Genomic DNA, 27900 nt, shown 5'->3' with positions numbered 1-27900 from the left:
GCAACAAGACGCAAAAAGTGGAAAAGCAGCAAGAGAAGTCCCGGAGGCTAATCCTCCGGGACTGGTAGCATGGGTACGTACTCTGACCCATCGCCAACAAGTATGACAAGCTTAGGTCCCTAATTAACTTTGCATCACTTGGATATTCAAAATCGCCAGGTTAGTCATAGGTCCCCCTTCATTATTGTGGCGTTTGTATCCCCGTTGTAGTGCTATGCATTTGCATGGGGCGCTGACATCACACCTATAGATGCTCCGTGAGTGGTTCGGGGACTACCAAATATAGCGCCCGCTCAGCGCATATAAACTTCGACACCTCTAACGCACTCACCATTTCTCCAAGAACTGCACACTCATACTCACAGCTACAATGTACTTCCCAATCAAAGCGCTGGTTGCTAGTGCTCTCATGGTAGTATCTGTTTGTGCTCAGGGCGCCTTCATTAACCTGCCTGCGCCTGGCTCCGATATCACTGCCGGTACCAACTTTACTGTGCAAATAGGTCGCCCGGTAAGCTCTTAAGCACGCATTATTTTGAGTATCGTGTTCATTAATTCCGTGCACTCTTAGGACACTCTCACTGGCAGTGATGAGATAGCAATTGTAATTGCTATCCAGTCTTGTCCAACTGGGAACTGTCTCCCCATTAGTGAGGATATGGGTACCGTCTTGTACGCAGGCCCGTTCAATCCCCAGTTTGGGTCGGGCGCGTACGACCCATATGAAGACTTCTCTCTTCAAGTCCCTGCATCCTTCGCTACCGGGCAAGCACAGCTTGGACTTGCTCACTTTAACCTTATTGGAGTGCGTTATTTCCCGACTATCTTTGATGTACAGATCTGACACGCGTTGCAGGTGCTTTACTGGCCAAGCTTACAACTCGTGAATGAGACTGTTTACGTTGTTTAGGTAGCCCTGCACCAAGGCAGTACAATATATATGATCTATGCAGTTGATGTATTAATGCACGATGCCCGCTGCGTTGAAATAATCACACGTTTGTTCCAGGGCATGGTCGCCTATCAAAATGATCACCATACCAACGTGCTCATATGAGCCAACCTGTGTAATCTGCAAAGTTTCTCATATCGCTTGGCTGCATAGCTCAGTATCGATACATGGCCGTGCATGTTTGCAAAGAGAATGGAAGACTGAATCGATCAGTGTAATGAAGTTCACCGCACGCTGTGGTGGGTATCTTCCTCCCTTTTAGGATATGTTCATTGTAGCGTTTGCCTCAATTGCCCCCGGAATCTCATTCAGAGATAAACGCTTTGTGGCACAGTCGACACGCCTTGCAAGAGACTAACCCATTGTAATCTGCGAACCGCAGACACGAGATTTTCTAGAAGAATGCATTTGATGCCGATGACAGCCATCGATTCAGGTGCGGGCGCAGCGGTCTTACTGATTTGCGATACACTTCGGTGAGTGGTCTGTGACGATCTCCAAAGAATTTAGAGAATTGACACAAAAAGATCGAGTGACTCGTATTTGATCGGCAGGATTTATATCAATAATGAAGACGACGTGCTCCTCAGTAAGAACACGCCGCTCGATCAATATAAGAAACAGAGGGGATTTTTAAACCTGGGGCGTCGTCACATACAAATCTCACACTCTCACAATATCGACTTCATCTCTTGGAGTAAAATTAGATGTAAATGGTGGCCACACTGTCGTCTGGCACACACGAAAGGTCCATTTAAATTTTGAAATCGAGCTCGTTGGCCATTTCTTTGCAACAATCTGAGTAACGTATATATGTAAGCGTTGCATACTATACACATTTGTAGCGTTGGCGAACTCAACCTCGACTTGGAGTTCGAGTTTCCTGTGACGTACCTCAGGCTGCACCGATGAACTAGCTCGCAAACCCTTGCTCCCTCGTACGTCATCCAAGAACGTTCGTTTGGTAACAAGTTCGCAGGGCGCAGGGCAGGATTGCTGCTGAAGGACAAACAGTGAGAAGCGAAATTAAAGCTGAATCGCTGGAACGCCAAGATAACTGGACAGTGACCTCTGGCTCAACATTCTAATGTTAGTTCCTAGAGAAAATTCAAAGGTGAACTGGTGAGAGGAAGCTGCGAAGGGAAGGGGACAAACCAGGAATGGGATGGAAAGACCGGTGTAGAGGGAATTAAGTAGAGAATACGATTTCCAAATTCGTTGTGGTAACACGCTACTAGGTAGCGATGTGGCCTCATTGCTCAATCACGGCTACCTGATAGTGTATTACCATTGATGAGGGTAGAGGGAAGGCTGCAAAGAAGCGAGAAATCGGGAGGGTAGGGAGGGAGAAGGGCTGGTGTAAAGAGGAATTGCGGAGAATAAAATTTGCAATTGCATTATGTTCTAAGTAGCGCCAGCGGGCAGAGGTGGCCGAGAAGCTGCCTCGAAGAGAAGGGCAGGGCACAAAAGTACGGTGGAGAATCAATAAATATTATTACATCGCTAACACAGTAGCCCCGAGACGGAGTCCATGAAAAGGAATATCTGTATCCAATGAGCCATGGCTATCTATGCCACGGTCAGCGATAGATCAAGATTAATATGCATTTAGCAGGGAAGCAGCAGGAGTATCACTAAAGATACATTGCAAGGGAACAACCGCACGGATGAGCGTCCGAATGATACAATATGCGTGACAAGTAGACGTGAGCCATGAGAGTAAAAAGACGAAAGACGATGACACATGTATGCGTAAAGGCAAAACATAACTATCACAAGCTTCTAGAACGACTCGATAAATTTTGTACCTCCCTCAAAAGTCCGTACTGATGTTGATGATTGTGTAGAGAAATGACGGTGATCGGGCGGGCGCACCTCTTCGTCATCCACACTTGCATCTCGATGCGATCCAGGGGACCTAGGCGAGCTAGACTGCGAGAACGGAGACTGCGACCGTGCAAAAGTCACCCGTTGTGGTGATGTCACATGCAATGGGCCCTTTGCATACGGATCCCCATATTGCATCGGTGCATACGACTCCGTATCTGACAGCGGTGAGTCCATTTCTGGGACCTGGGGGCCGTAAGGTCCCTCTTGAAAAGACCTGGAGAAGGGCTGCATGGGCTGCTGCACCCCATGTTCTTCGCCGTGATCTGAATTAATCTCCCATTCGTCACCTGAGCCAGCTTGGATCCAGCCACGCCCACCTCGTCGTCCACCGCTCCTGTTCCCACTACTGTGTCTATCTGCCCACATCCCGCGAAGCTTGTCTCCAAAGGAGCTGTGTCCTTGCGTGGCAGTTGTTGAATCGTGTTCTTGGTGGTCGCGATTACGGCGGTAGCGCTCACGGCGGGCAGTGCGATCTTGTTCGGACGGTTCATGGTTACGAAGGAGGAAGAAGACTGCAATACAGCAGATGAGAATGAGCACGCTCAAAGTGACGACGAGCCCGATGAAACCTGTTGGATAATGATATTTGAGACATTACTCATGCAATCATATGCTGGAGAGGCAGGGTAGGGAAAACTATATACCTCCTTGTGAACCGCCTATTTCCGGGACTGCTCGTCTGCTGAGCATGGCTGTATCGTGGGCTAGACTTTCTACAGATACAAAGAAAAAACAGGAAAAGAAAAGTGTAGCGTATGGTGAGCCCCTCATGGACATGGTTGGGATGACGCGGACGGTTCAGAGGCAATGATGGGACCTCTTCTCGAAACTGGGTAAGAGAAAATAGCGCTGGGCAATGGACACGGCGATTTGAGAACCGTGTGTGAGGTGTAACTTGGCGCTGGCATGTGCATTGTGCACGCCGCACAAGTTCACTTGACCAAGTTCAGAATCCAGACCGGATCGGCTTTCGGAACGTTGCCGAGCTTCGCTGCCCAATCAAGTGTTGCCGCAAGGCGAATCGAGGTGGAATACGGCACTAATGAGCTGAAACGAAATGAACCTCGTTCGCCTCGCGATGTGGAAACGAATTTGGGAGTTACAGTGATATGGACCGGTAATCTAGCCAATGAGAAGCTAGGGATTCTGCATGCTGCCGCCGCATTGTTTGCAAGTGACTAGTAGTACACGACCAGCAGATATACTAATTACAGTCGATGTCCCTTGCAACGTCAAGCTTGCAATGATTCTCAGCGGCTATCAGCTCGTCAACTGCTCTGGGAGTCACAGGTCAGATACTGTGTAGTCCCGCTTGTAAGCTACCAAGCCCTCTGTAAAATTGAAGTCGTCTTGCTTGCAAATAAACTTCAGGACTTGTAGTGCTTCGAGCGTGGTCAGAGATAAGTTGCTGTGCCATAGAGTGCAGCTCTCTTTACTGGATGAAAATACGCGCTCAGAAGGCACAAATGAAGCTTGAGCGGGCAGGACATCCATAGCGACGCGGAATAGAAGTGGAAATGTACGTTCTTTTTGCTAGCGTGATACCTATGAAATTGCAGAAATATAACACATACCCCCCAGAAATGAACGACATCTGTTGTGCGTTCACCTGTATACGTACATCTTCGTAACGAGAAAGCTCGCGCTCGGCATCCTTCCTATCCAGTTTGAGGAAGTATTCCTCCATGGTTTCCGGTGTCGGGGAGTGCACCATTGGCTCAGACAATGATGGTGGGGGAGGGATAGTGTTATTAGCAGCAGAAGCTGAGCGCCGCACAGTCACTTTGAGGTTGTTCATGCAACCAAATCCAGCAGGTAAGGACCGTGAGCCTCGAGTTAGTAAGCACCTGCAGTGATACCGAAGGTGTAGATAGCTCCAGTTGGGTCTGGATCTCGCTCAGACTTGCTGAGTCTCTCTAATGGACGTACGAAACGACATTAGAGTGGCAGCTACGTCGAGTCCACTGCGGCTCATTGGGTATAAAGTACGTACGGTTGTGAATCTCGAACCATGTTATAACTCGATTCAGTTCCGAATTTAGTCATTTTCGAAGCGAGCCAAGTTCACATCAAGTTTTATATAACTCTCCTCGATAACAACACTAATTTTCTCTTCAAGTCTGAGTCTTCGCTACGATTCAGAAGTACACCTTCATAGCTTCCATGTTAGCCAACTACTCACGCACGCAAGCCGGTCTCGTCAATTCACTATGATAGCGGTCGGTATACTTCAGCTTCAACTCTCCAACTCATATATAGACTATAGACTATTGGCCGCACAAGCTGCATCATCCATCACTTACACAGCGTTTCGGGCCAAAACCTGCCAATACGATCATAGAAAAGCACGTTCATCAATTTGGAGGCCTGTTGGGATGATTTTTCCATGGAAGGGATAGTACGCATTGCGATCAGCTGCCTTGTTGACCTAATCCTCCAAAGTCAGCTGAACATCTTTCGAATCTCGTGGTCCAGGTCCATTTTTATACTCTGAAATAGGCACGAGATGTGTGGTGCCTGTCACGATTGATATCAATACCCTTCCTCGACGCCCACTCTTTCTCGACTCGGTTTTGTTCGCATACACAACCCTTTTCCAGGCTGAACCTCATGGTTCGAAAATTATCACTTGGCCGTGTCTTCTCGAGATCGAGAGACACAGACCGTTCTCCAACACCCCCTCCTAAGTCACCACCACTTTCTCCGATCAGCATTGCCTTGCCTCTCTCCAAAGGCAGCAAGTTTAAGGAGGAAGCCGTTTCTGCTATCTTCACCACTACCGCTCCTACGGAGAGTATTGCAGGCTCAGTCAGGTCGCATCACACATCGAGGCTTCAGAAACGGTCTCATAGAGTCATCACAGCTACATCCCCCACACACAACATGTCTCCACATGAGTTCTCCCCGATATCCTCCATAGCTAGTTCTGCGGCTTCATTCAAATTTCTGTCCCCACTCCCCACGGTATGTTCCCCTCATTCCAGTGCCAAATCATACCAAGCGCCAGACCTATTCTTAGACTCAACAACTTCCTCCTGGCGTGACTTCATTCTGCCCAGCCACGCATCCCGCTGAGTCTTTTACAGAAGACTACCGTCTCCAGATCCCACTCCACCAAAACCCCTACCTCACCGTCCTCGAAAAGACTTCCCCTGAACAATTCACGCGTTGTCTCCACCTCCTTCGCACATCCCTCCCCACCGGCCTCGATGCAGTGCGTGATATCATGCCAAAGCCCAACGGGTTTGTGCATACCGTACTCGAGGCCTACAACAATCATCGGGCGCTCATCCTTCGCCCGGATGATGTCTGGACTGCGATCCTGATCCAATTCAGCTTCTTCGTGAGCGCAAATGTTGAGCAACTCCGTGCGCACTTTGTAGCCCAAGATGGTCGGGAGGAACTGATCATCATTGGCGATGGGAACCGCAACGTGGGAGATTTCGCACTCATGGCGCGCCAGATGTTGGACCTTATGCACACGCGCGTAGCGGATCCGATGCTGAGGGACTGGATTATGCCTGAATTTTCCACGACAACAGATGTAGACCGGACAGTGTATGCAATGTCCATCATGGCGACGATGAAAGAGTATTTTCGCTACAAGTTTGTACTGCGTTGTGGGATACCTCTTGTGACCCTCCTCGGGGAGAAACATGACTGGGAGGCAATCCTTGAGCGACTTGAGCGACTAAAACTATACAGCATAGAAACAATAGCATGGTATCACCTCCTGCATCCCATCATCTCTCGATTCGTAGCTGCCTTCGACGCGCCATCCAGCCCCGAAAACCTCGATTTCTGGTCCAAAGTCGCGCACTACGAGGGAGGCGGGAGTGGGCCGACCTACCTCTCAGGCTGGATCACCGCATTTTGTGTGTTTAACGAACATGGCATATGGCAAGGTCCCCCGCTAAATGCTGAGCGCATGCGGGAAGACGCACCAAAGAAATTGCTTCGTCCTGCAGATCCACGGGCGCTGAGTGCAGCCCAGTTTGCCGCGGTGTATACCTACCGCGGAGCGTGGCGTCCTTTTCTGGTGCTCGAAGGGATGCCGTATCCAGTGATCGATGATGAATGCGTGCCGTGCGGGTACGCTCATCTCGATATGAAGCTGGATGATAATGGACAATTATTCGATACGGTGATCGTTGCAGGCGCAGTGGGCGCACAGATCTGTTCGAATGATAAATCGGAGCTGTTTAAGAATGGGATGCGGGATAGCGTAAGGCCAGTGGTGGGGTATTGGTATTTTATCACCGGGGCGGGATGATTAGTGTGCGTTGTTGTGTTGCTCGTACTTGTTCTGTGTTTCTCAGAGGTTTTGTTTTGGACACTGGCAGGGCGCTGGGGATGCCCAGCCCGCTCTGAGAGATGCTATCTTACCTTACGCGGATGACGTTTTTCTCTACGACGTACAGAGGTCTGAGACAAAAGTGGTTCGCATTGCTGTCAATGTGAAGGGAGAGCACCATGATGATTTTCGATTGCGGAAGGCAGAGATGCATGCCTGTAGGCATTATTGACTGCAGTCATTAATCAGTCTTCTGATCATGGCGCGTGGACTCTCACCTTCGCCACAAACTACATTTTCATCTTAGTTTCTCATACTACGACACTAGGGCTTCACATTATTATTATACAGTACTGAATGTACTATCAGTTGTTATTCCGGGGTTCCGGGTCTCGATACGATCAAGTTGAGCAACTCAATTCCAGCAACCAGTCATGTGGCCGCAAACATTCTCGCGTCTTCGTCGTCAAGAAAAGCTGTCTCTTTTCCATCGTTCGTCAGAGTATACCGTAGTAGTAGATCATCCATTGGAGTTCTTACTGACAAAATCCACATTATATTATTCCATATGCGTTACGGTTTTGTTTTCTGTGCGGATTATCTTCTGCAAATGCGCTTCAAAGTCATATTCTGCATTATGTTGCCTACGGATAGTCACCCATTAGTTTTTCAAACAGCTGTAATTCAAGTTTGGAAGGTTGCAGCATTTTCCTAGTGCTCTATCCGAAGGCATGATACCTGTACCCGGTTCGCAACTTCATCCCGCCCATCAGAGCTCCGAGTCGTTTTCTCCCCAGATCAAAATCTCTGTAGACTTATCATATGTTTAATGCTCGACTGGAGAGCGTAATGCTTAAGACTAAGTCAAAGGACAAAAAATCAGAAATCGAGTTCAGACGATTGTTCAGGATCTGAATGCATATAAGACGTTGTAAAGAGTATCATCACCTACGCCGTAAACCAATCATCACTTCCCAGGTCTGAAAAGCTATTTTCAATCTAGTATCCCAATCAGTCAACAATTCAGTTACGCATATTAGCATCAAACTGACCCAATGTGACAAAATACCAGCAATCAAATCAAGGGATCGCCTATGTATCACTAGCTCGCCCCCGACAAGGCCGTGGATGCCCAGGGAAAGTTCAGCAGATCGCACATAGGAGGCTCCGTCATAATCGTCGTTGAGCGTCATGAGAAGGAAGATCCAATCATGTCCATTGATCAGAGCACCACGAAGGACTTTTTGCCTGAGATAAAGTAGCAAATTGGAAATGTGAACCAAATACTGGTAGTATTTGCTTACTGGAGGAACTTTCCGCACGCGTACATCTTAGAAAGTACCTGAACAATATGGTTGGGATCGTGAAGCTTGGCTTCGATAACGAAGAAGCTGGACGGCATTATCGCCTTGATCTCATGAAAGCTCGCGGGTGTCAGATAGAAACCTAGAGGAAACAATAAGCTGGGCGATTGAGATAGGTCAAGGCAGATTTACAGCATCGTCGCTTTGACTTGCTACTATGGCAGTGTAATCTACAATTCCAGAAAGGGTCTGTAAACCCGATGGGCTGATTGCCGTAGCTGGAACAACGTGTTCCTTGTTGAGAATCATGTACTTATCTGGTGGTAACATTGCAGATGCGCGGAAGAGGAACGCGTCGATCCACGCATGAGCACTTGCTTCGTTCTGACGGAGTATGAGAATAGCGCGGAGGTTAATAGATCGTTAACATACCGCCCTAGGAATGTGATTTTCCAAAAAATGTAATTGACGATACAGATTTGCAGAAGACCAAAGTTCGCCCTGTCCCAAGGTATTAGTCGCCTCGATGCGTTCGGCAAGATTGGGCTTCAGGTGAATCATACAGGTACACGTGATTTTTAACCAGGTGAAGTCCTCCATGGTCATACTGGAGAAGGTACGAGACTAGTAGGGGGTGGGTCAATTGAAAGCCGTTTCGTAACTCGAATCGTACCTGAGGCCCTTCCAGCTTTGACCCAAATAGAGACTCCGAGAGCATCGTGTCGAGCTGCCGCTGCTCAAGACTTTCTGGAGCAGGCTCTTCCTCCTCCTCGGCCTCCTCGTAGACCATGTTTTTCTTCAGCTTAAGAAGACTGCCGTAGGCGGCTTACAACTCCAGCCTACAGAGACCGGAGATTTTACGCTTCTTAGGACAGCTGTGAAACTTCTAGTTCAGTCATGTACAGCTATAGGCTTCACTGACCTTAGCTTTACAGAGACTGCCATTTCATTACGTACCCCGGGTTGATCCGGCCGCTTCAAGATGTTTGATCTGCTTGAATTTGATATCTAAAGTAACGGGCATCGTGCCGGTCTGTACCTGTTATCATTCGGACCTTTCTTGGTTCCTTCGAACGACTTCAAACCCTGAGTGCAAAAAGTCTGGACACCTGGCCTGAGGTATGTCATTCACAATGGAGACTCCGAGTCTGCTCAACATCTTCGCTTCAAGTTGGCATTGCACTGTGCAGTCATCACCAAGCATTATACAGTCCTCAACGTTTCAACCATGTATCCCCACTGCCGGCACGCCGGCTCCCGCCCTCCCCATGAGTCAAAGGAAATTTGCAAGGTCAGATGTCCCGCATGTCACGATCTCTAGTAGGTATCACTACCAGTGTGACTGTCTTCAACGCTCCTAATAATAGAAAAGAAGACCATGAAGAGACGCTGGCTCGTCTAATCCAAATTACCGAAGAGCGTGTCTGTAAGCGTGTTGTGACTGAGGCATCGATGATGACTTCCGTCGCCCAGCGAGTAGATCCTGGACTCAAAATCAAAGCATCAATTGAGTAAGCCCTGCTTGCTTCATTCTTATTTGAAAATTCACATGCACTTCCGGTGGTGCGACAGAGGAGAAACCGCCCGGAACAATTAAACAAATGCTCGCATACAGTGCGGCATACACGCCAAGAATAGAGCACGCTACCTGAAGTAACCTGGTCCTGTATTGGCATCAACCTTGTAGTACGCCAGCCTCTTCAAGACATCCGACATCATCGGTCGCTGTTTCGGGTCTTCATTCATGAGCTCTCGAGTTATTTCGAGCAGTGCATTGCGATCCCTGGATGGCCTACACAGGGAACACAGTTCCTCCAATGTCTTTCCACAGGACCATAAGTCCGCGCGGATTGCGCTGTAGAGGCCTTGACCAGCTGCGACTTCAGGCGCAAGATATCCGGTGGTGCCAACGACGCCGCGGAACATGTGCTCAGTGCCTTTGACGCGTACCGATCTGTTGAAGTCAATAATAGACAGGCGGCCACCGTCAGTGGGGAGGAGGATATTTGGAGGCTTCAGATCCAGGTGCGCCACACCTATGCTGATGCATGAAGTCAACAGCTTCGAACAGCTGCTTGGCCACAGGCCATAGGTGCGTGTCGGGGTTGGATAGACTGGTAAGGTGGCTGCCAGCCATAGGCATTGATACGACTGTTACCCCCTTGCACCGGCCAGATTTGGACTGGCGAGATGGTATAGTTTGAAGGAGATTCAATTCCTGTAAGGTATCGCAAGATCTCGATCTCCTTTTGCCCCTCTTTCACGAATTTGAGATATCCTTGTTGAGATCATCCTCCACATTTGACACCAAGGCGAGGAACGGATACTGTAAGATATATTGTCAGTGTTACTATATTATAAATTGCAGCGGTGCACACCCCAAACACAATGAACGAGATCTTGTAATCCATTCTTCTCAAAATACCTTGAATGTCATCAGCATCAAAGACGCCGAGATCATCCTGAGCGCCACTAGTTTCACGATGATCTTCAGGGACTGAGGTCAATGTCGTTCTCGGTGTTTTGTTGTGCTGAGCCTTGTGACGTAAGAGAAATCACCTCGGAAGCGGCAACCTTGATGGTGTCAAGGCGTTTTTTGTTCTTTGGATCAAGTTTGCATGCTAAATAGTCAAGCTCCTGCGCGAGGTTGTACATCTCATGAATGAATGCGACTGCCTCATTGGCCTTTGTAAGGTCAAAATCTTTCTGGGCAATGAATACCTGGCCTCCATGTAAGAACCAAAAAGTGACGACAAACAGAGCAACAGACCTTCCTATCTGCACCAGGCTGGGCAATGATATATCTTTCAGCAGTCAAATTTGCATGGAGATAGATTACCACAACAAAGAATTTCGCTTCGCCTGACATGAAGCATTGTCCTGCGCGTGCAAGAGCAATGCCTTGAACTAGCATGCGGAATCGATCAGACACGTTCTTCTGTGAAACCACTTCACAAATAATGAAGGGGCAAAGAAATGAAGTAGACGAAACCATACAATCACTGGTTGGGCAGAACTTGTACCAGGACATAGCGATTATCCCGAGTATTCAGGAAGATAGGAAATTCCCAAGGCGTCTGCCTATTCATGATGGTCAGTTGGGTTGTAACAACGATTCGATTCTACTTACTCCTTGTATTTAAAATGTTCACTGCGATTGTAAAAGAAAGGTGGGGATATAAAGTGTACAGTGAAGTTGCTAGCCTTCTGGGAGGATGAGGAGTCGTTCACCAGAAGAGCTGCAGTCTTGGTGATAAGAACGAAGGACGCTGAAGAAGGCTGCGAATTCTCGGGTATCTTTCACATCGACGGGGTTGTCCTCAGTGGGCGCGAACAAAGTGGGTCTAAATATGTTATCAAAAAGTGCCTGGTAGCTGGAGGCATTTTCCAGGTCCCTCGTCGCATCCGGGAGTGGGATGGGTCTACTGAATGCATTCAGGGTTGATAGGCTTGAGTCTGGTAATGGCCCCAGAGGGGGGTCCACATGAGACAGCGGGTCGTCGTCTGGTACAGCGTATGTACGCACTCGGTCCAGTCGGTCCTCTATCTCAGCGATTGAATTTGGTCGTTCTTGGCTATGAATCAGCCAGGTGCCACCGTCCAAGTTATATTCAACGTCTTGCGCGGTCCATGACTGCAGCTTTGCTACGGTGATTTGCAAGCAAAGAAAAAGCTCTTCGTCTGTCTTGCGCACATTTTCAATGGCTGGATCTGTTTCCTCTGAGGATGAGAACATCAATTATCAACAGATACAGCGGTGGCGCACTTTCAGGTCGCAGAGGCTTAATCACCAAGTAAACATGGTCGTTTCTTAGTTCTGATCTCAGTGCTTTCAAAGATTTGTTCGGTGACACTTCTGTCCAATTATGCTCATCCAGACATTGCCGGATGATCTCGGCGTCGTTCATAGAATCGTCATCGGGGACTAATACAGGGTTCTTGAATTTGTAGAACTTGCATTGCTTATACGCGATCCTCTCCAGGACTCGTTAAGCGTTGGAATTATTTGACTTGAGGTAGTAGAAGACCTTCACGACCCTGCTGTTTGCAGGTAATGACTCGATGTAGTAAAGTTCGTTCCCCAGCACGGCAAAGAAATCAACCGTGGCTGACTCGTCCCTACGTGACGTTAGTTGAATGCAAAGACTCATCAAGTACAAGTACGAACATTTGCAGATTCTAGCAACGACAAAAATACGTGCGGAGAACGCACTTGGAAGTACTGAGGGTTAGAAGCAGGGCGGCGAAGCTTGGGGTATCGATATGGAGGTGAAGTTCATAAATTCTATATCATTACCCTTTGATTGATAGATCACACGCCATGCCAAACAAGATGGCGCTCTGCTAGATACTGACTTCAGGATTCTTGACCCATAAGCTGCAAAACACTGGGTGATCAGGCTCGCAACAGAAGCAACTGTATCCGTACTCAGCATCGACAGCAGCCAGCACGCAGTAGGACCAGAGAACCCTATCCCTTACGACTGTCTAATGGCACCCTCTACAAACTCATTCTCATCCAAGTTTTTCATCATATCTCATCCTGCGACAGGGCTTCACATTGATTACTGTACAGTACTGAATGTGTACTATCAGTTGTTATACATCCGTTCCTATAATGAAACTCAGAGCCTACGAATGAGGATCTTGCTCTGGTCACTGATCACACAAATAAATCTATTCGCCCCAATGTTTCCGATATAACTCCAACTGCCTTGGCTTCAAACTCGAACACATCCCCACCACGGTATGCCACAAGGTCCTGAGGCATCTCCCTCTGTATTCCAAGCGCCTTCTCGAGATTTGTCGTGGCAAGTGCGAGAGCCGTCGTGCGGTCAATAAAACCATTGGACGTGAAGAGGAACTGGGATTGATGTCAGGAAATATGATATGAAAGAAGGGTCAAACCAAACGCACCCAACCGGCTTCGAAACGTGTATTCCGGGCATTGGACTCATCAACAACACCAATGCCTACATTGACGCCGGCCTTCAACAGCGCAGTAACCAGACTCTCCTGCGTGATCGGCGGGCCAGCAAGTCTATGTGATGGCTAGGTTAGCATCATTCATCACAAACAAAAAACAACAACGAATTTCGGAAAAAGAATAAATAGCATAGGGATACTTACATCCTCCGCTGCTCCCAAGTTGATGGGTATGGTTTACTCTGTGTGACTATCACACTCACGCCTGCCCTCGCAATCTCGTGCGCAATGATATGAGCCTCGGTTGCCCCTGCGAAGGTCATACGAAGCTCCCTGCCGGAATGAGCCTCATACTCATCCTTGAGCCGAAGCAGCGTTGCCATTATGTCTGCGCTCTCAACGTCAACAACTGAGCGTGATTTTACCCTTGATACTAGATATCAGCGTCAATTCAATGCAAGAGGATAAGCTAACCTTTCTAACGCTCCTGAGTACTTCATCCCTACCCCTCCCAAATAACATGTTCCTTAGTGCTGCCACCTGCGTGCTCACGCCTACCCTGGAAGACATGCTTATACCCACATGCAATGCGACCTCATCAACAACGCTCGCATTTTCCACGCTTGCATGCGCAGCTCCAGGTGAGAATGCAGTAGATACGCCTTGCAGGAAGGTCCCAGATGGCGCAGTGATGGCTGTTGTGACACCGCCATGATAGGCTAATCTGCAATCGGTCGATTTGGAAATGCAGACACAGACGTAAAGAATGAAAAGAATACATACAGCAAGTTCTGACCACCAAACATGAGCCCATCTTGTGCTCTCATGATTGTGTCACCCAATATGGCGGGCAGATCTCCATTGAGAGGGTTATGAACACTTCCATCGTTCGTGCTCGGCTCAAGCCTTATCTCCACGAGCCCCAGTGGCGCACCGAAGCTCGTCAGTCCAGGTGTGATCGCACCGCCTTCAAGGTTTACAGTATCGACATCCCCTTCTGCAAAATCCGAGCATTGACCAACACACACCACTCGGCCATCTTCCACGCCCACCAATCCCGCCTGCTCGGAAACACACATCACCCCACTCGAGTCATCACCTCTTACATAAAGCCTCGACACATTCACGAATATCGCACTTTTGACGCTGCGAGGCTCAAGAGGGGGAATACCCTCATGCACAACTGCCGCCACCTTTTCTGAGTCGAAATTTGGCGTGCGTGGAGGTGTAGTGGGTCCCTTGGCAATATAGTGGCCGGGAAGGGAGAGCTGGGGGATACCGTCGATGTAGACCTGGGCGGGCGTTGAAGCAAGCGAAAGTGGGTGGGAAGACCAGATCACAACATCTAGTTTCAATTAGACAATCAGACTCATATATCCATTGACCACGAGCAGGACGTACCAGCATCATACCCTGCGATCCAATCGAGACTTAATTTCTTCATTGAACTTACATTAGTAGCCTCACATACCTGGTTTCAGCATCCCAATCCGATGGCCCATCCCCATGGCAGTGGCAGGAGTATACGTAACGGAAAGGAGTGCGAGTGCAGGGTCGAGGCCATAATAGTGCGCTTGGGCGGCTTCATGCAGGAGGTAACGGGAGTTGACAACAGGGTGATCAGACTGCAACCACAGGTTGGTTGAAAGCGAGATCAAGTTACAAACTGTAAGGAACTGAAATGAAGGAGTATATAAGGCGACACTTACCTTCATAACAACGTCGATTCCATGCTCTGCCAGCACCCGTGGAGCGAACTCCGATCCTCGATACGCCTCGCGTTTCTTCCTTCACGCAAGATCAACTGCATCAGCACAGTTACAAAACTTAATCCAAATATACATACCGGAAGTTGGATGCAAAGAGCGCGATGGCAGGTGTGCCCCCCTGGTAGATACAAATATCATTAGAAGGATGTCGCAAACAAGCAATGACGATAGAGAAAAGACTTACCCACGTCTTCTTCAACAACTCCGGAACGAGATATGTTTCCCCAGCATGGTGGAATGACGCCACGGGGAACTCAAACTCATTTGTAAGCTGTCCAAGGCCATCCATGAAACAACCAAATGCAAGTAAAAATCAGAAAGAAAACAATAGAATAAAACGCACGCGGACGATTCCGTCGAGATCAACCGCCTCGTAGCAGTGCACAGCAAGCTTCACACGTCCGCGGAGCACATCGACAAGGGATTCCCATTGCAGTTCTTCAGGAAATATCTTCCCCGCGAGGTCATCCCAGGAATCAGATTCTACCTTGGCACAGAAATCGTCCTGAGCGTCACGCAGCTTTCGAGCACTGTCGTAGGCGGCACGGAAGTTCCACCCAGAATCAAGGCGTGTCATGCCATAGACACGAGAGGGATTTTCGCCTTGTGAGTGAGTGAGCTAGGAGTACAATGAGGTGTCTTCCAGAACATACCACATGCATGTCTGTTGGGTGTTGTTGGAAGTGAGGCAGATTTAAAGATAAATAAGAGAAGACGGAGTGAGTGAAATGACAGACTTCATGTGTCGCCAGCGGGGCGTGAGAGTGTGGTCAAAGTGAGAGCCATTGAGGGTGTAGGGAGGCTCGAGGAGCATGGAAGAAGGCGAACGTTCGGCTGTAGGGCGAAGCTTTATGATGAATGCCTGGCCACCTAGTAGACAGGGTTTATGATCAGCGATTAGACTAAGTATGTATTGAGACAGCTCTAACCGATATTATTTGCGCTCCCGGGGAGAATTTGAGCGGTGGTGACGCCTCCAGCCATGGCGAGTTCATATGACGCATCATGGGTGTTCAACCCATCAATACTGCGCAACCAGGGCAATATAGGGGCCTTACGAGAGTTCGTGTCGCCCGCACCTGCAGGAAATGGGACCCTATAGTTGTTGCAGAGTAGTAAATGAACGCACCATTGAGCTGAGGTGCACTGCCGACACCGATATGAGAGTGTAAGTCCACAATGCCAGGGGTCACCCACGCTCCGTGAACATCGATAACCTCCAATTTCCTGTTCTTTAACTCAAACTGCCGAATCAGAGAAAGAGGAATATCCCCAATGGCTTTGATAAGACCGTGGTGCATGAGGAGGTCACCAGTGAGAACCTCGTGCCCGTCATTGGCGGCTGTCCAGATGGTCGCATTACGCACAAGAATGGGAGTCGTGTTCTCTGAATCTGCGAGGCGGTCACTCTGGGTGCGGGTATGGAAATTGGGTGGAGGCCCGGGTTTAGCACGTATGTAGGCACATTTGGAGAGGATCTGGGAACGACGTGCGAACTCCTGTGGGCTGGATTGAGAGAACGCCGAAGAGATGAAGGTTGAGGAATGGAAAAGGATGTAGACGAATGTGATGGTAAACAGGACTAGGTGAGCCCAACGTCGAAAAGGAGGACGTGTCGCTAACGGTGAGCTACCCATTATGTTAGACAGTGCCAGGCAAACTTTGACTTGAGTCTTGAGCGCTCGAGCTCCCTGGCCTCATGGTATTCAGCACTATAAAGTACGTACTTATGTATTTGACGTCGTGGGGAACATGTCGGCGGTACATCGGTTCTAAACCTATTAGTAGCTTTGAACGAACCGAACTTCCGTGGGGGGCCGCGAATGCTTTCTTTGCACTAAGACCATCTCAAGAGTCAAAAGCCTGGCCTATGCACTATGTCGGGGTTCTCGATAGCAGAATTATGCTGGTTTTTGTGATTAACCATCTCCTTCGCCATTTCACTGATAGGTTATGTAGATGACAGACACGTGTCTATAGTTGTTCACTGCCCAAACTGTGACACGCTCATCAACATCCCCTGACTCTCAGCTCAGAGCCATGTGACTGATTTTCACAGCTGTCCTCGTGTCTCCTAAGAAGCGTAAACTCTCCGGTCTCGGCAGGCTGGAATTGCAAGCCGCCTATGACAGTCTTCTTAAGCCGAGAAAAGCATTATCTAGTATGAGGAGGCCGGGAGGGAGGAAGGGCCTGCTCCAGAAAGCTTCGAGCAGCAGCTCGACACGACTCGGATGCTCTCTCTGTTGGGGTCAAAGCTGGAAGGGTCTCTAGGTATGACTCGAGTCACGAAACAGCTTCCCATTAGCTCACTCTCTACAGTCTTTTACCTTCTCCAGTATGACCATGGAGGACTTGTCGGACCAAGTTGAAGATCACGTATACCGGTTTTATTCGCCTGAAGCCCAATTTTGCTGAACGCATCAAGGCGACTACTGCCTTGGGACAGAGCAAACTTTGGTCTTCCGTGAATCTGAATCGTCAATTACATTTCTTGGAAAGTCTTATTCCTAGGGCGGTATGTTAACAACTGTCGACTTCTGCGCTACTTTCATACTCCATCAGAACGAAGCGAGCGCCCATGTGTGGATTGACGCATTCCTCATCTGCAATGCCACCACCAGATAAGCGCATGGTTCTCAACAAAGAACACGTTATTCCAGCTACGACAATCAGCCCGTCGAGTTTGCAGACCTTTAATGCAATTGTAGATCACATTGCCATAGTAGCAACTCAAAGCGGCGATGCTGGTAAATCTGCCTTGACTTATCTCAATCGCCCAGCTCATTGTTTCCTCTAGGAAGCCAAGCTTCAGATCCCTCGAACCATGTTGCTCAGGCAGTTTCTAAGATGTATGCGTGCGGAAAGTCCAACAGTAAGCAAATACTGCTAGCCTTTGGTTCGCATTTCCAATTTGCTATCTTATCTCAGGCAAAAAGTCCTCCGTGGTGCCCTGATCAATGGACGTGACTGGATCTTCCTTCTCATGACGCTCAACGACGATTATGCGGAGCCTCCTATATGCGATCTGATGAAATCTCCCTGGTGATCAACATGCCTTTCGTGGGCCAGCTAGTGATACCTATCCGAAGCACGTTCTAATGCACATGAACACGCCTGATAATATCAAGACTTGAAAAAATCGCGTGTGAAAAAATGAATCGACCGATTAGACTTGTGTGAAGGAAAATTAAGCTGGACATAGATGGACTGGTCACGGTGACGAGTCTACTTTCCTGCACACAATACGAGACCTGAGACCGTGGACACGGACTTGGATCTCACACTGACGCACAACTTGGAAATGTTCCTCGCTATCGCCCCTGTTCAGACCACCTGTGTACTCGATAGCCACAAACTGAAAAATGTGCTTCACTGTGCCAGGATGTTCACGGTCGCGACATTAAACAGCATCCTCGACTATGCAAGAATTCGCAACGCTTGCCGGACAGGCTCTTACTCCCACATTCTTGACCTCAGTAAGCATTTGAGCCAGATATGTAGACGTTCCCCTGCTGACGGTTAGAGATACTGCATGAAACGCGGCCACAGGAGCGCACAAAAAAGTTTAGAACCAGGTGTACTTATTCTACTGACAGCAGAGGTATGGTGCAGGTTACGAAGGGCTGCTGTTAGTACCTACACCATACTTGTCCGGCATGAGTCCCATGTCCGGACTCCGTGCCGACCCAATCTTTTCGTTGATGAGTTGGTTGTTCGACCACGGACATTAGACTCAGATAGGCTAGGTGTCCGCAGTTCGGACCGCAAGTTGGGATAAACAGTTATCTCTAACTGATGCATTCAATTTCCGTTTGGATCGCAGACTAGGTTCCACATGCGCATCTCGTAATGCGGGTACCGAGGGCGATTCCCGGTTGACTATTAATTTCATTTAATCTGCGCGATGTGGCTCAGATTCACTCCCACTTCCAACGGTGCAATATGGCCGCGAGAGCTTCTGTGATTTCAGAGTTGCACCCACAACCAAGCGCAGATGAGACGACTCTCGCAGAGCTAGGATACAAGCAGGAGTTTCACAGGGAATTCACTCCGCTAGAGGTGAGTTTGATTTCAGACTCTCCCGTGAACACGACACAAGCTAACAACTGTACAGGTGGCTGGACTTGCATTCAGCTATGTTGGAGTGGTTCCTTCCATAGTGTAAGCCGTCGCTATGACGTAATCCAATTGAATTCGCATCGATGTTAATGATAAAATCTGTTCAGCTCTGTGCTCTTCTATGCTGTACCAAATGGTGGGCCTTTCGCGATGATTTGGGGTGTAAGCTCTCATCACACGTGAAAATCGCTGTTTTGTAAATATCTCACTTTTTCTGCTGCGCAGTGGGCAATTGCTTGCCCCTTCATCGTGTGTATCGGGTTGGCGATGGCAGAACTCGCGTCAGCAGCACCCACTTCTGGTGGCGTATGTCAACGCTGTCGCTGTTTCACACTTTACTCAATGAAATCTAGCTATACTATTGGACTTACTCGCTTGCTTCTCCACGATGCCGCAATTTTCTGTCGTGGATAGTTGGCTGTAAGTCCTGCATTTCGATCTGACATGCAGCCACTTCTGACATCTGCAGATTCGAATACCATACAGATGATTACGGGTTTCGGTAAGATGAGCTTCATTTTTTCAACAGTGTCCCCCTGATCACGTGGGGCTAGCTTCTGTCAACTGGGCTTGTACAATTCAAATCACTGCAGCAATTGGCATGGCCTCCTCTGACCAAGCATATGTGACTACCAACCAGCAGCTCTAGTAAGCTCGTCCTCATCCGGACATGACATTCTTCTTACTGGTTGTTATAGTGGCATATACACTGCTTTGGTTTTGTCAAATGCTGTCCTCGTGAGCTTTGGTACCAAAGTTTTGGCAAGGCTGCAGAGACTATATACGTTGATCAATGTGTGGTAAGTGTTATAGAGTTCGTGCATGATCATTATTTAAAATCTTCCGATAGTCTCTGCTTTATAATCATCATTGCGCTTCCGATCGCAACGCCACCAGATTATCGAAACAATGCAAATTTTGCGCTAGCGGAGTTCACCAATTGTATGTGTCGTCGACCAATTACACTCGCAGCTCACGATCAGTTGTAGTGACCGACTGGCCATCTGGATTCGCATTTATTCTGAGCTTTATGGCTCCTCTTTATACAATAGGTTCGACCATCTTCTCTCGAATCATTGCTCTATGACTATTCTTAACCCACCAGGCGGTTTTGATGCTAGCGTTCATATGAGCGAGGAGGCCTCAAATGCCGCTACTGCGATACCATGGGCAATCGTAAGTGACACTAAAAATGATCAATTGTTATGTTAATCCCAGTCAGGTCAGTTCCATTGTTATATCGGCCTTCCTTGGTTTCGGTATGTGGAATGACATGTCACTCTGATCTCGATGACATATTCTAATCCAGGAATCAACGTCTCCCTTGCCTTTTGCATGGGCACTGATGTCAGCAGTGTCTTAAGTAGCCCTGTCGGTCAGCCTATGGCGCAGATCTTATACAATTCGCTTGGGCAGAGAAAGGCTCTGATTCTATGGTGTCTCATTATTTTAGCGGAGTACGTTTCAGCGCCGTGTGACATACCCACAGCCTAATCATAGAGCAGGTACATGGTGGCATCGAACTGCCTCCTGGTTGGCTCTCGCCAAACATTTGCATTTGCTCGTGATGGGGCCCTCCCTTTTTCACGGTATTTGTACCGGATCAATCACTACACAAAAACACCTGTCAATACAGTTTGGTTTGACGCCATTTGTGTTCTGGCAATTGGACTTTTGTCGTTCGTGAGCACCGAAGCTATCAATGCGGTATTCACAATCGCTGTCACCGCATCGTACGTCGCTTATATAACGCCGATCACAACCCGCTTTGCGTTCAAGAATAATTTTAAACCTGGCCCATTTCATCTGGGGAAATTGGTAGGTTAATCGGCAATGATGTATTATTAAACTAATGTCTTTGCAGAGCTTTCCAGTCGCTGCGATCGCTGTGGTGTGGATGGTCTTCATGATCATTGTTTTCTTCTTTCCTGCGAGCCCGCAAACGACGACACAGCAAATGAACTATACAGTTGTGGTACTTGGAGGGGTCTTATTTCTGTCAATTTCCTGGTATTATTGTCCGGTGTACGGAGGCGTGCATTGGTTCACTGGACCCATATCCAACTTTACACCAGCCATCAGAGGTGAAAACAAAGACGAGGATTCGATGTCGGAGAAGAAGGGACAACATGATGAAGACCTCTTTGTTTCAGCGGTGGATATGTAAGTAGTATTCATTGTACCGTCGTGAAATCGTCGGTATGCCAAAATGGTACATATGTAATTCAACGAAGCACTTTAATTATATGTAACTACATAGTCGGAAGCCCCTGAAGCTGCGTTATCGGAAAGTCGGGTCAAATGTTCAGCCGTATCATATGTACCACCTGAAGCTTTGCTGCAGTCGCGTCGTTCGTGATTTTGTGAAAGGACTTCACGATGATCATTGTGCTATACTCAGTATTCATTGTCAGTTGCTATACATCCGTGCGTACATGAAGGTCGGGCCCTACGAAAAAAGCTCCTGCTGTGCTCACACAAACAAATCTGTCCGCCCCAACGTCTCCGATATAACTCCCACCACCTTGGCTTCAAACTCAAACACATCCCCACCACGGTATGCCACAAGGTCCTGAGGCATCTCCCTCTGTACTCCGAGCGCCTTCTCGAGGTTTGTCGTGGCAAGCGCGAGAGCTATCGTGCGATTAATAGTGCCATTGGACGTGAGGAGAGACTGGGATTAGTGTTAGGAATATGACATGAAAAGAGGTCCAATACAACACACCCAACCGACTTCGAAACGTGTATGCCGCACGTTGTGCTCGTCAACAACACCAATGGCCACATTAGCACCAGCCCTCAACAGCGCAGTAACCAGACTCTCTTGCGTGATCGGCGGGCCAGCAAGTCTATGTGATGGCTAGGTTAGCATCATTAATCGCAAAAAAGAAAAAAAAAACGAATATCAGACCAAGAAGAAATGGTATAGGGATACCTACATCCTCCGCTGTTCCCAAGTTGATGGGTAAGGCTTGCTCTGCGTGACGATCACGCTTACACCTGCCCTCGCAATCTCGTGCGCAATGATATGAGCCTCGGTTGCCCCTGCGAAGGTCATACGAAGCTCCCTGCCGGAATGAGCCTCATACTCATCCTTGAGCCGAAGCAGCGTTGCCATTATGTCTGCGCTCTCAACGTCAACAACGAGCGTGGTTTTACCCTTGATACTAGATATCAGCGTCAATTCAATGCAAGAGAATAAGCTAACCTTTCTAACGCTCCTGAGTATTTCGTCCCCACCCTCCCCAAATAACATGTTCCTCAGTGCTGCCACCTGCGTGCTCACGCCTACCCTTGAAGACATGCTTATGCCCACATGCAATGCAACTTCATCAACGATGCTTGCTTTATCAACCCGAGCATGCGCGGCTCCAGGTGAGAATGCGGTAGATATTCCCTGCAGGAAGGTCCCAGAGGGCGCCGTGATGGCTGTTGTGATGCCACCGCGATAGGCTAGTCTGCATCCCAAAAGGCAAATTCAGAATAAAAGCAAACGAATTGGTATGAGGAATGAAAAGTGCACATACAGCAAATTCTGACCACCAAACATAAGTCCGTCTTGTGCTCTCATGAGCTTGTTACCCAACACAACGGGCAGATCCCCATCGAGGGGGTTATGGACCCTCCCATCATTCGTGCTCGGCTCCAGCCTTATCTCCACGAGCCCGAGTGGCGCACCAAAGCTCGTCAGTCCAGGCGTGATCGTGCCGCCTTCCAGGTCGACGATGCTAACAACCCCTGCTGCAAAATCCGAGCATTGATTAATACATACCACTCGGCCATCTTCCACGCCCACCAATCCCGCCTGCTCGGAAATACGCATCACCCCACTTGAGCCCTCACCTCTCATATAAAGCCCTGACACGTTTACGAATAGCGCCCTCTTTACGCTCCGAGGCTCAAGAGGGGGAATACCCTCGTGCACGACCGCTGCCACCTTCTCCGAGTCGAAATTAGGTGTGCGTGGGGGCGTGATGGGACCCTTGACGAAATAGCTGCTAGGAAGGGAGAGCTGCGGAATACCATCAATGTAGACCTGGGTAGGAGTTGAAGCGAGCGAAAGCGGGTGGGAGGACCAAATCACAATATCTAGGTCTAGTTAGTCTCTTTTTTACAAAGCCGCTGACTGCAGGACATACCCGCATCATACCCTGCGATCCAACCGAGATTAAATTTCTGCATTAGACTTGAATAACAGTCTTACGCACCTGATTTCAGCATCCCGATCCGATGGTCCATTCCCATCGCCCTGGCAGGAGTATAGGTGACGGAGAGGAGTGCAAGTGCAGGGTCGAGGCCGTAGTACTGCGCTTGGGCGGCTTCATGCAGGAGGTAGCGGGAGTTGATAACAGGGTGGTCAGACTGTAAGCATAGGGTTGTTAAAAGAGAGATCAGGTTGCATAGATTAAGTTACGTGGCTCCAAACACGGGCACACGTGATACAAAGAACGTGTTGGCGTGGTATGAGGAAGAGGAGAGTAAAGTAAGGCGACACTGACCTTCATGATAACATCAATTCCATGCTCCGCCAACACACGTGGGGCGAACTCCGATCCTCGATATGCCTCACGTTTCTTCCTTCATGCAAAATCAACCGCATCAGCAGATTTGCAGAAGTCAATCCGCATATACGTACCGGAAGTTGGACGCAAAGAGCGCTATGGCAGGCGTGCCTCCCTGGTGGAAAGAAATGACATTAGAAGGAGGTTGTGAACGGGCACTGAGGAAAGAGAAAAGACTCGCCCACATCTTCTTCAACAACTCCGGAACGAGGTATGTCTCCCCAGCATGATGGAACGATGCTACTGGGAACTCGAACTCGTTCGTAAGCTGCCCATGCCCATACATCAAGTAACCACACACAAATGTAAATTAGAAATTTAATTATTGTAAGAGAAATTGAACGTACACGGACGATTCCATCGAGATCGACGGCTTCGTAGCAGTGCACAGCCAGCTTTACGCGTCCGCGGAGCACATCGACAAGAGATTCCCATTGCAGGTCCTCAGGGAACGTCTTTCCCGCGAGGTCGTCCCAGGAGTCAGACTCTGCTTTGGCGCAGAAGGCGTCTTGAACATCACGCAGCTTTCTAGCGTGGTTATAAGCGGCGCGGAAGTTCCACCCAGAGTCAAGGCGGGTTATGCCATAGGCACTGGAGGGGTTTTCACCTTATGAGCAAGTAAGCGAAAAGTATCAGGACATTCGTCAGAACATACCGCATGCATGTCTTTGAAAGATTGTTAAAAGTGATTAGAAGACAATTAAGAGGAGAACGAGGAAGTAAAGGCAAAACGACATACTTCATGTGTCGCCAACGGGGGGTGAGAGAGTGATCAAAGTGAGAGCCATTGAGGGTGTAGGGAGGCTCGAGGAGCATGGATGAAGTTGAACGCTCAGCTGTAGGGCGTAGTTTCATGATAAATGCCTGGCCGCCTAGTTTAAGATAAGCATTCAGACGAAGTATAGAGTAAGACAGCACTGACCAATATTATCCGCGCTGCCAGGGAGAATTTGCGCAGTGGTGACACCTCCAGCCATAGCGAGTTCGTACGACGCGTCATGGGTGTTCAGGCCATCAATACTGCGCAGCCAGGGCAAAATGGGGGCCTTGTAAGAGTTCGTGTCATCTGCACCTACAGGACATGGGATCCCATGTCTATGGGGAATAGCAAAGAAACTCACCATCTAGCTCGGGCGCACTGCCGACACCAATATGGGAGTGCAAATCCACAATGCCAGGGGTCACCCAAGCACCATGAACATCGACAATCTCCAAGTTCACGTTCTCCAACTCGAGCTGCTGAATCATTGATAGAGGAACATCACCGATGGCTTTTACAAGACCGCGGTGCATGAGCAGGTCGCCAGTGAGGACTTCGTGCCCATCATTAGCGGCTGTCCAGATAGTTGCGTTACGCACGAGAATAGGCTTCGTGTTCTCTGCGTAGCGGTCACTCTGGATACGGGCATGGAAATGGGGCGGAGGCCCGGGTCTGGCATGTGTGTAGGCACATTTGGAAAGGATGTGAGAGCGACGGACGAGCTCGTGTGGGTCGGATTGAGAGAACGTGGAAGACAGGAAGGCTGATGTTGATGAATGGAAAAGGATGAAGCAGATGATAACAATGGTGGACATGACCGGGCGAGCCCAGCGCTGCAAAGGAGGCCGCATCACCAACGGTGAGCTACCCATTATATTGGATGGTGGCTCTGGCAGGCAAGCCGCAAGCTTGACTTCCTGTCCATCGTGATCGACACTATACTATTATGGATTACTCGTCGTTGTCGTGGCCCGTGGGTATAACATGTCGGCAGCACTTCAGCGATAGTAACATTTGTTTAATTCAATCACCTACTTACTCTCTCATCGCTTTGAACTTGCCTTCAAGTGAGGCGAAGTTTGCACTCTTGTATGTCCAGGACTCTCGGGTTTAGTCACTGATCTAGTGAGACTGGTCACTTTCTTCCACCAGCTTGTCTAGCTATGCATCTCATTGTAGTGAAACAGGTGGATCAACTCTTTCATTACCAGATGGCGCAACTAGCAGGGTGTTTGACTGTGTACGTTTCACTTCAAGTTTGAGCGCCCTAGAATTCAATCGTTCAATTGTTGGTTTACAGGTGGCCCCACTTTGTTACGACGCGCACCGACATTTACTAGTACAGCTCCCAACCCTCTAGGCTTTCTCAGCTCTCCTTATGCGTGAGAGACTTATGGGGGTGCAAGCCTGTACATACGAGGACGGTTTGGGAAGTTCCCTGCTTCATACCCCAATGTGAGTCTGCTCTAGCCAGAATTCTTCATATCAGATCCGGGCTGCTACTAGTCCACGAAATTGCATTCATGATACACGATTCAGTTCGAATTTTGACGTTTATCTCATGCCTTCTACCACTATTAACGTCACCCTTTAACAGTGGTGCCGAAATATTCCGCCTTCATGAGATCTGATCGAGTCGAGTTATTCCTGATGCTGACTAGAAGCAAATTGTTACATCAGGATCTAGAAAGAATTTGAAGTTTGTCTGAGCCAGACGCGGATCCGAAATATAGCATGGAACTTGGGACACTTCGTAAACGCCAAGGTGGAAGGTACCCTGAACATCGGTTCTAACGATATGTCCGCATTCCTGGCAGAATAAAGCCCTCGCGATTTTGGCTAATAGGTCCGTCCGACCATACTCTTCTGTCACCAAATACCCACTCTCGATCTCAACCATGCAACTTTCACTCATTTTCACTACACTCGTTACATTTGCCGCTATTGCTGCATCACATTCAACACCAAAATTGGTCAGAAAGCATACTTGTGAGGATTCATGCTACTCTTGTTAGTGAGAGCGATACTAATGTGCCATGCAGCTTTAGCTAAGCGCCAGGAGCTTTCCTCCAACCTCGTTGGTTATCTTAACACCAGGCTTGAAATGCGTGATACACCTGACACGTCTGATACACCTGACACGCCTGATTCTTCCGACTCCCCCGACTCTGATACCGACTCCGATACCGACTCTGATACCGAATCTGATGATAAGTCCGCCAGCTCTGACACAGCTGATGATGTCAACAATGACGACACTGGGCACAAGGATGTTGGATCTCACCACGTCCACAAGCAAAGCTCCACCCCTCCTGATTCTAAGTCTACCGACTCTGACTCAACCAACAAAGGCAATGACAAGAGCGCCGTGGCGCACGAGGAGGTTGAATCTTATGTCCACAAGAGAAGTAAGTCATTCCAAGCCTGATGACTCACTCGTGTATAACACCTGTCCACTAGAGGATTTTGTTTACCGTTTGAAGAACGAGAAGCATTACCAGTAGGCAATATATCCAAGAGTAGTAAGGTTTATCTACTTCCATTACTTTCGAGTCTTACCACTTTTCAGCTTTTGAATTGGGGAGGGGTCGCCAGTCGTGGTACAGAGTTGAATGTCATGGTGTTACGGCATCAGCGCGCAGGTTTGCTCAGGTCGGCGTGTTGAAATTAATTCTCAAATACTTATTACATGCACGAGAGTGCAGATGTTGAGAACTCAATCAACGAGTTTAGTGTATCGGATAAGTACCTGTTGACAATGAGGTGTTCACTGTTGGCAGCGGGCATCAAGGTGCCCATGATTGACTAGGTCTGGAGTTGGATTCGGAACATATGAAAATTGTTCATTAACGAAAATCGAACGCTCGACGAACAAGTGAGAATAGACTTAGACCTCCTAAATGCCCGCCTGCACTTAACACTAGGAAAATAAAGATTCTCCGCGAGGTAGAGATCGCTCAGCATCCGAATTACGTCAAGAGCACCTGGAGCGCGTGCCCCATTGGCAAGGGATAGACCTTGGGTAAGCCCGTACATGGAAACTCGAAAGTATCATCGACCAATGCAATTGATTCCGAACGCGGTCACGTGCAGCGCGTCTAGCAGTGTTTACTTTGAGTAGATACCAGAAGCTGAGGATCGTCATTGGTCAATGAGTCGACCCAACAACGCCTTGTTAATGCCTTCCATGCACTAACCTGGTGAACCGCATAAGAAATGAGTCTCAGCAGAGACTTTTCATCTCAAAACCACGATCAATCACAGACCCGATCTTCGTTGAGTGCTCTTTTCACCTTTTATTGGTTTCCTCACGTACGTTTTACT

The 27900-nt window shown here is 48.5% G+C and overlaps 10 protein-coding genes across 10 annotated transcripts; 5 read left to right on the top strand and 5 right to left on the bottom strand.

The window, feature by feature from the left end:
• The first annotated feature begins 238 nt into the window (after positions 1 to 238).
• BJ212DRAFT_65377 (uncharacterized protein) lies at positions 239 to 1084 on the top strand. The gene is made up of 4 exons (XM_041343752.1): positions 239 to 511; positions 572 to 805; positions 857 to 958; positions 1010 to 1084. Exons 1-3 carry the CDS (start codon positions 371 to 373, stop codon positions 908 to 910), a joined length of 429 nt encoding a protein of 142 aa, XP_041200475.1. The 5' UTR covers positions 239 to 370; the 3' UTR covers positions 911 to 958; positions 1010 to 1084.
• A 1202-nt stretch (positions 1085 to 2286) lies between these two features.
• On the bottom strand, positions 2287 to 3803 carry BJ212DRAFT_65680 (uncharacterized protein). Its single transcript, XM_041343754.1, has 3 exons — positions 3487 to 3803; positions 3160 to 3411; positions 2287 to 3105 (listed from the first exon to the last, which is right to left on the bottom strand). Exons 1-3 carry the CDS (start codon positions 3617 to 3619, stop codon positions 2735 to 2737), a joined length of 756 nt encoding a protein of 251 aa, XP_041200474.1. The 5' UTR covers positions 3620 to 3803; the 3' UTR covers positions 2287 to 2734.
• Positions 3804 to 5725: 1922 nt separating this feature from the next.
• On the top strand, positions 5726 to 7115 carry BJ212DRAFT_1443569 (uncharacterized protein; the record flags this gene model as incomplete). The annotated part of the gene is made up of 2 exons (XM_041337850.1): positions 5726 to 5806; positions 5862 to 7115. The coding sequence occupies 2 exons, from the start codon at positions 5726 to 5728 to the stop codon at positions 7113 to 7115; spliced, it is 1335 nt and encodes a 444-aa protein (XP_041200473.1).
• A 696-nt stretch (positions 7116 to 7811) lies between these two features.
• BJ212DRAFT_1313648 (uncharacterized protein) lies at positions 7812 to 9577 on the bottom strand. Its single transcript, XM_041334095.1, has 6 exons — positions 9114 to 9577; positions 8873 to 9064; positions 8632 to 8824; positions 8441 to 8582; positions 8189 to 8384; positions 7812 to 8135 (listed from the first exon to the last, which is right to left on the bottom strand). Exons 1-6 carry the CDS (start codon positions 9228 to 9230, stop codon positions 8085 to 8087), a joined length of 891 nt encoding a protein of 296 aa, XP_041200472.1. The 5' UTR covers positions 9231 to 9577; the 3' UTR covers positions 7812 to 8084.
• A 675-nt stretch (positions 9578 to 10252) lies between these two features.
• Positions 10253 to 10477, bottom strand: BJ212DRAFT_1213228 (kinase-like domain-containing protein; the record flags this gene model as incomplete). Its single annotated transcript, XM_041329266.1, has 1 exon — positions 10253 to 10477. A coding segment is annotated over one exon (225 nt), but the record flags the coding sequence as incomplete, so codon positions are not given.
• Positions 10478 to 12996: 2519 nt separating this feature from the next.
• Positions 12997 to 16772, bottom strand: BJ212DRAFT_1494927 (uncharacterized protein; the record flags this gene model as incomplete). The annotated part of the gene is made up of 14 exons (XM_041341522.1): positions 12997 to 13304; positions 13358 to 13481; positions 13571 to 13775; positions 13801 to 14090; positions 14150 to 14711; positions 14768 to 14779; positions 14838 to 14991; positions 15076 to 15154; positions 15213 to 15253; positions 15320 to 15406; positions 15479 to 15754; positions 15869 to 16005; positions 16065 to 16214; positions 16265 to 16772. The coding sequence occupies 14 exons, from the start codon at positions 16770 to 16772 to the stop codon at positions 13104 to 13106; spliced, it is 2826 nt and encodes a 941-aa protein (XP_041200470.1). The 3' UTR covers positions 12997 to 13103.
• Positions 16773 to 17743: 971 nt separating this feature from the next.
• BJ212DRAFT_1474777 (uncharacterized protein) lies at positions 17744 to 18181 on the top strand (the record flags this gene model as incomplete). The annotated part of the gene is made up of 3 exons (XM_041339148.1): positions 17744 to 17882; positions 17933 to 17984; positions 18064 to 18181. 3 exons carry the CDS (start codon positions 17744 to 17746, stop codon positions 18179 to 18181), a joined length of 309 nt encoding a protein of 102 aa, XP_041200469.1.
• Positions 18182 to 18995: 814 nt separating this feature from the next.
• Positions 18996 to 21614, top strand: BJ212DRAFT_64824 (amino acid transporter). Its single transcript, XM_041343745.1, has 15 exons — positions 18996 to 19194; positions 19250 to 19296; positions 19362 to 19416; positions 19480 to 19560; positions 19608 to 19674; positions 19724 to 19756; positions 19809 to 19902; positions 19953 to 20054; positions 20105 to 20196; positions 20244 to 20306; positions 20360 to 20430; positions 20477 to 20513; positions 20564 to 20711; positions 20760 to 21072; positions 21119 to 21614. The coding sequence occupies exons 1-15, from the start codon at positions 19078 to 19080 to the stop codon at positions 21419 to 21421; spliced, it is 1623 nt and encodes a 540-aa protein (XP_041200468.1). The 5' UTR covers positions 18996 to 19077; the 3' UTR covers positions 21422 to 21614.
• Positions 21615 to 21727: 113 nt separating this feature from the next.
• BJ212DRAFT_1256353 (uncharacterized protein) lies at positions 21728 to 25391 on the bottom strand (the record flags this gene model as incomplete). The annotated part of the gene is made up of 14 exons (XM_041329785.1): positions 21728 to 21928; positions 21980 to 22103; positions 22194 to 22414; positions 22463 to 22712; positions 22782 to 23349; positions 23463 to 23616; positions 23754 to 23832; positions 23891 to 23927; positions 23994 to 24084; positions 24164 to 24423; positions 24472 to 24482; positions 24556 to 24688; positions 24739 to 24888; positions 24938 to 25391. 14 exons carry the CDS (start codon positions 25389 to 25391, stop codon positions 21728 to 21730), a joined length of 2733 nt encoding a protein of 910 aa, XP_041200467.1.
• Positions 25392 to 26474: 1083 nt separating this feature from the next.
• On the top strand, positions 26475 to 27385 carry BJ212DRAFT_1583989 (uncharacterized protein; the record flags this gene model as incomplete). The annotated part of the gene is made up of 5 exons (XM_041342334.1): positions 26475 to 26586; positions 26619 to 26984; positions 27060 to 27103; positions 27146 to 27218; positions 27282 to 27385. 5 exons carry the CDS (start codon positions 26475 to 26477, stop codon positions 27383 to 27385), a joined length of 699 nt encoding a protein of 232 aa, XP_041200466.1.
• Between the last annotated feature and the right edge of the window lie 515 nt (positions 27386 to 27900).

The sequence above is a fragment of the Suillus subaureus genome (assembly GCF_016647635.1).
Source record: "Suillus subaureus strain MN1 chromosome Unknown BJ212scaffold_1, whole genome shotgun sequence".
In the NCBI taxonomy this organism is placed as follows: Eukaryota; Fungi; Basidiomycota; class Agaricomycetes; order Boletales; family Suillaceae; genus Suillus; species Suillus subaureus.
The sequence above is the reverse complement of the archived record's forward strand: the minus strand, read 5'-3'. Positions and strand labels throughout refer to the sequence as shown.

What these genes read in the sequence shown, in the direction of transcription:
- BJ212DRAFT_65377 (XM_041343752.1), top strand. Translation starts at nt 371, where the DNA reads ATGTACTTCCCAATCAAAGCGCTGGTTGCTAGTGCTCTCATGGTAGTA. An exon ending in CTGTGCAAATAGGTCGCCCG is followed by an intron (nt 512 to 571) that starts GTAAGCTCTTAA and finishes GTGCACTCTTAG; the next exon opens with GACACTCTCACTGGCAGTGA. An exon ending in CTCACTTTAACCTTATTGGA is followed by an intron (nt 806 to 856) that starts GTGCGTTATTTC and finishes CACGCGTTGCAG; the next exon opens with GTGCTTTACTGGCCAAGCTT.
- BJ212DRAFT_65680 (XM_041343754.1), bottom strand. Translation starts at nt 3,619, where the DNA reads ATGTCCATGAGGGGCTCACCATACGCTACACTTTTCTTTTCCTGTTTT. An exon ending in AATAGGCGGTTCACAAGGAG is followed by an intron (nt 3,412 to 3,486) that starts GTATATAGTTTT and finishes ATTATCCAACAG; the next exon opens with GTTTCATCGGGCTCGTCGTC. An exon ending in CAGGAGCGGTGGACGACGAG is followed by an intron (nt 3,106 to 3,159) that starts GTGGGCGTGGCT and finishes AGATTAATTCAG; the next exon opens with ATCACGGCGAAGAACATGGG.
- BJ212DRAFT_1313648 (XM_041334095.1), bottom strand. Translation starts at nt 9,230, where the DNA reads ATGGTCTACGAGGAGGCCGAGGAGGAGGAAGAGCCTGCTCCAGAAAGT. An exon ending in AAAATCACATTCCTAGGGCG is followed by an intron (nt 8,825 to 8,872) that starts GTATGTTAACGA and finishes ATACTCCGTCAG; the next exon opens with AACGAAGCAAGTGCTCATGC. An exon ending in CTGGTATTTTGTCACATTGG is followed by an intron (nt 8,136 to 8,188) that starts GTCAGTTTGATG and finishes TTGGGATACTAG; the next exon opens with ATTGAAAATAGCTTTTCAGA.
- BJ212DRAFT_64824 (XM_041343745.1), top strand. Translation starts at nt 19,078, where the DNA reads ATGGCCGCGAGAGCTTCTGTGATTTCAGAGTTGCACCCACAACCAAGC. An exon ending in GGGAATTCACTCCGCTAGAG is followed by an intron (nt 19,195 to 19,249) that starts GTGAGTTTGATT and finishes ACAACTGTACAG; the next exon opens with GTGGCTGGACTTGCATTCAG. An exon ending in CTTTCGCGATGATTTGGGGT is followed by an intron (nt 19,417 to 19,479) that starts GTAAGCTCTCAT and finishes TCTGCTGCGCAG; the next exon opens with TGGGCAATTGCTTGCCCCTT.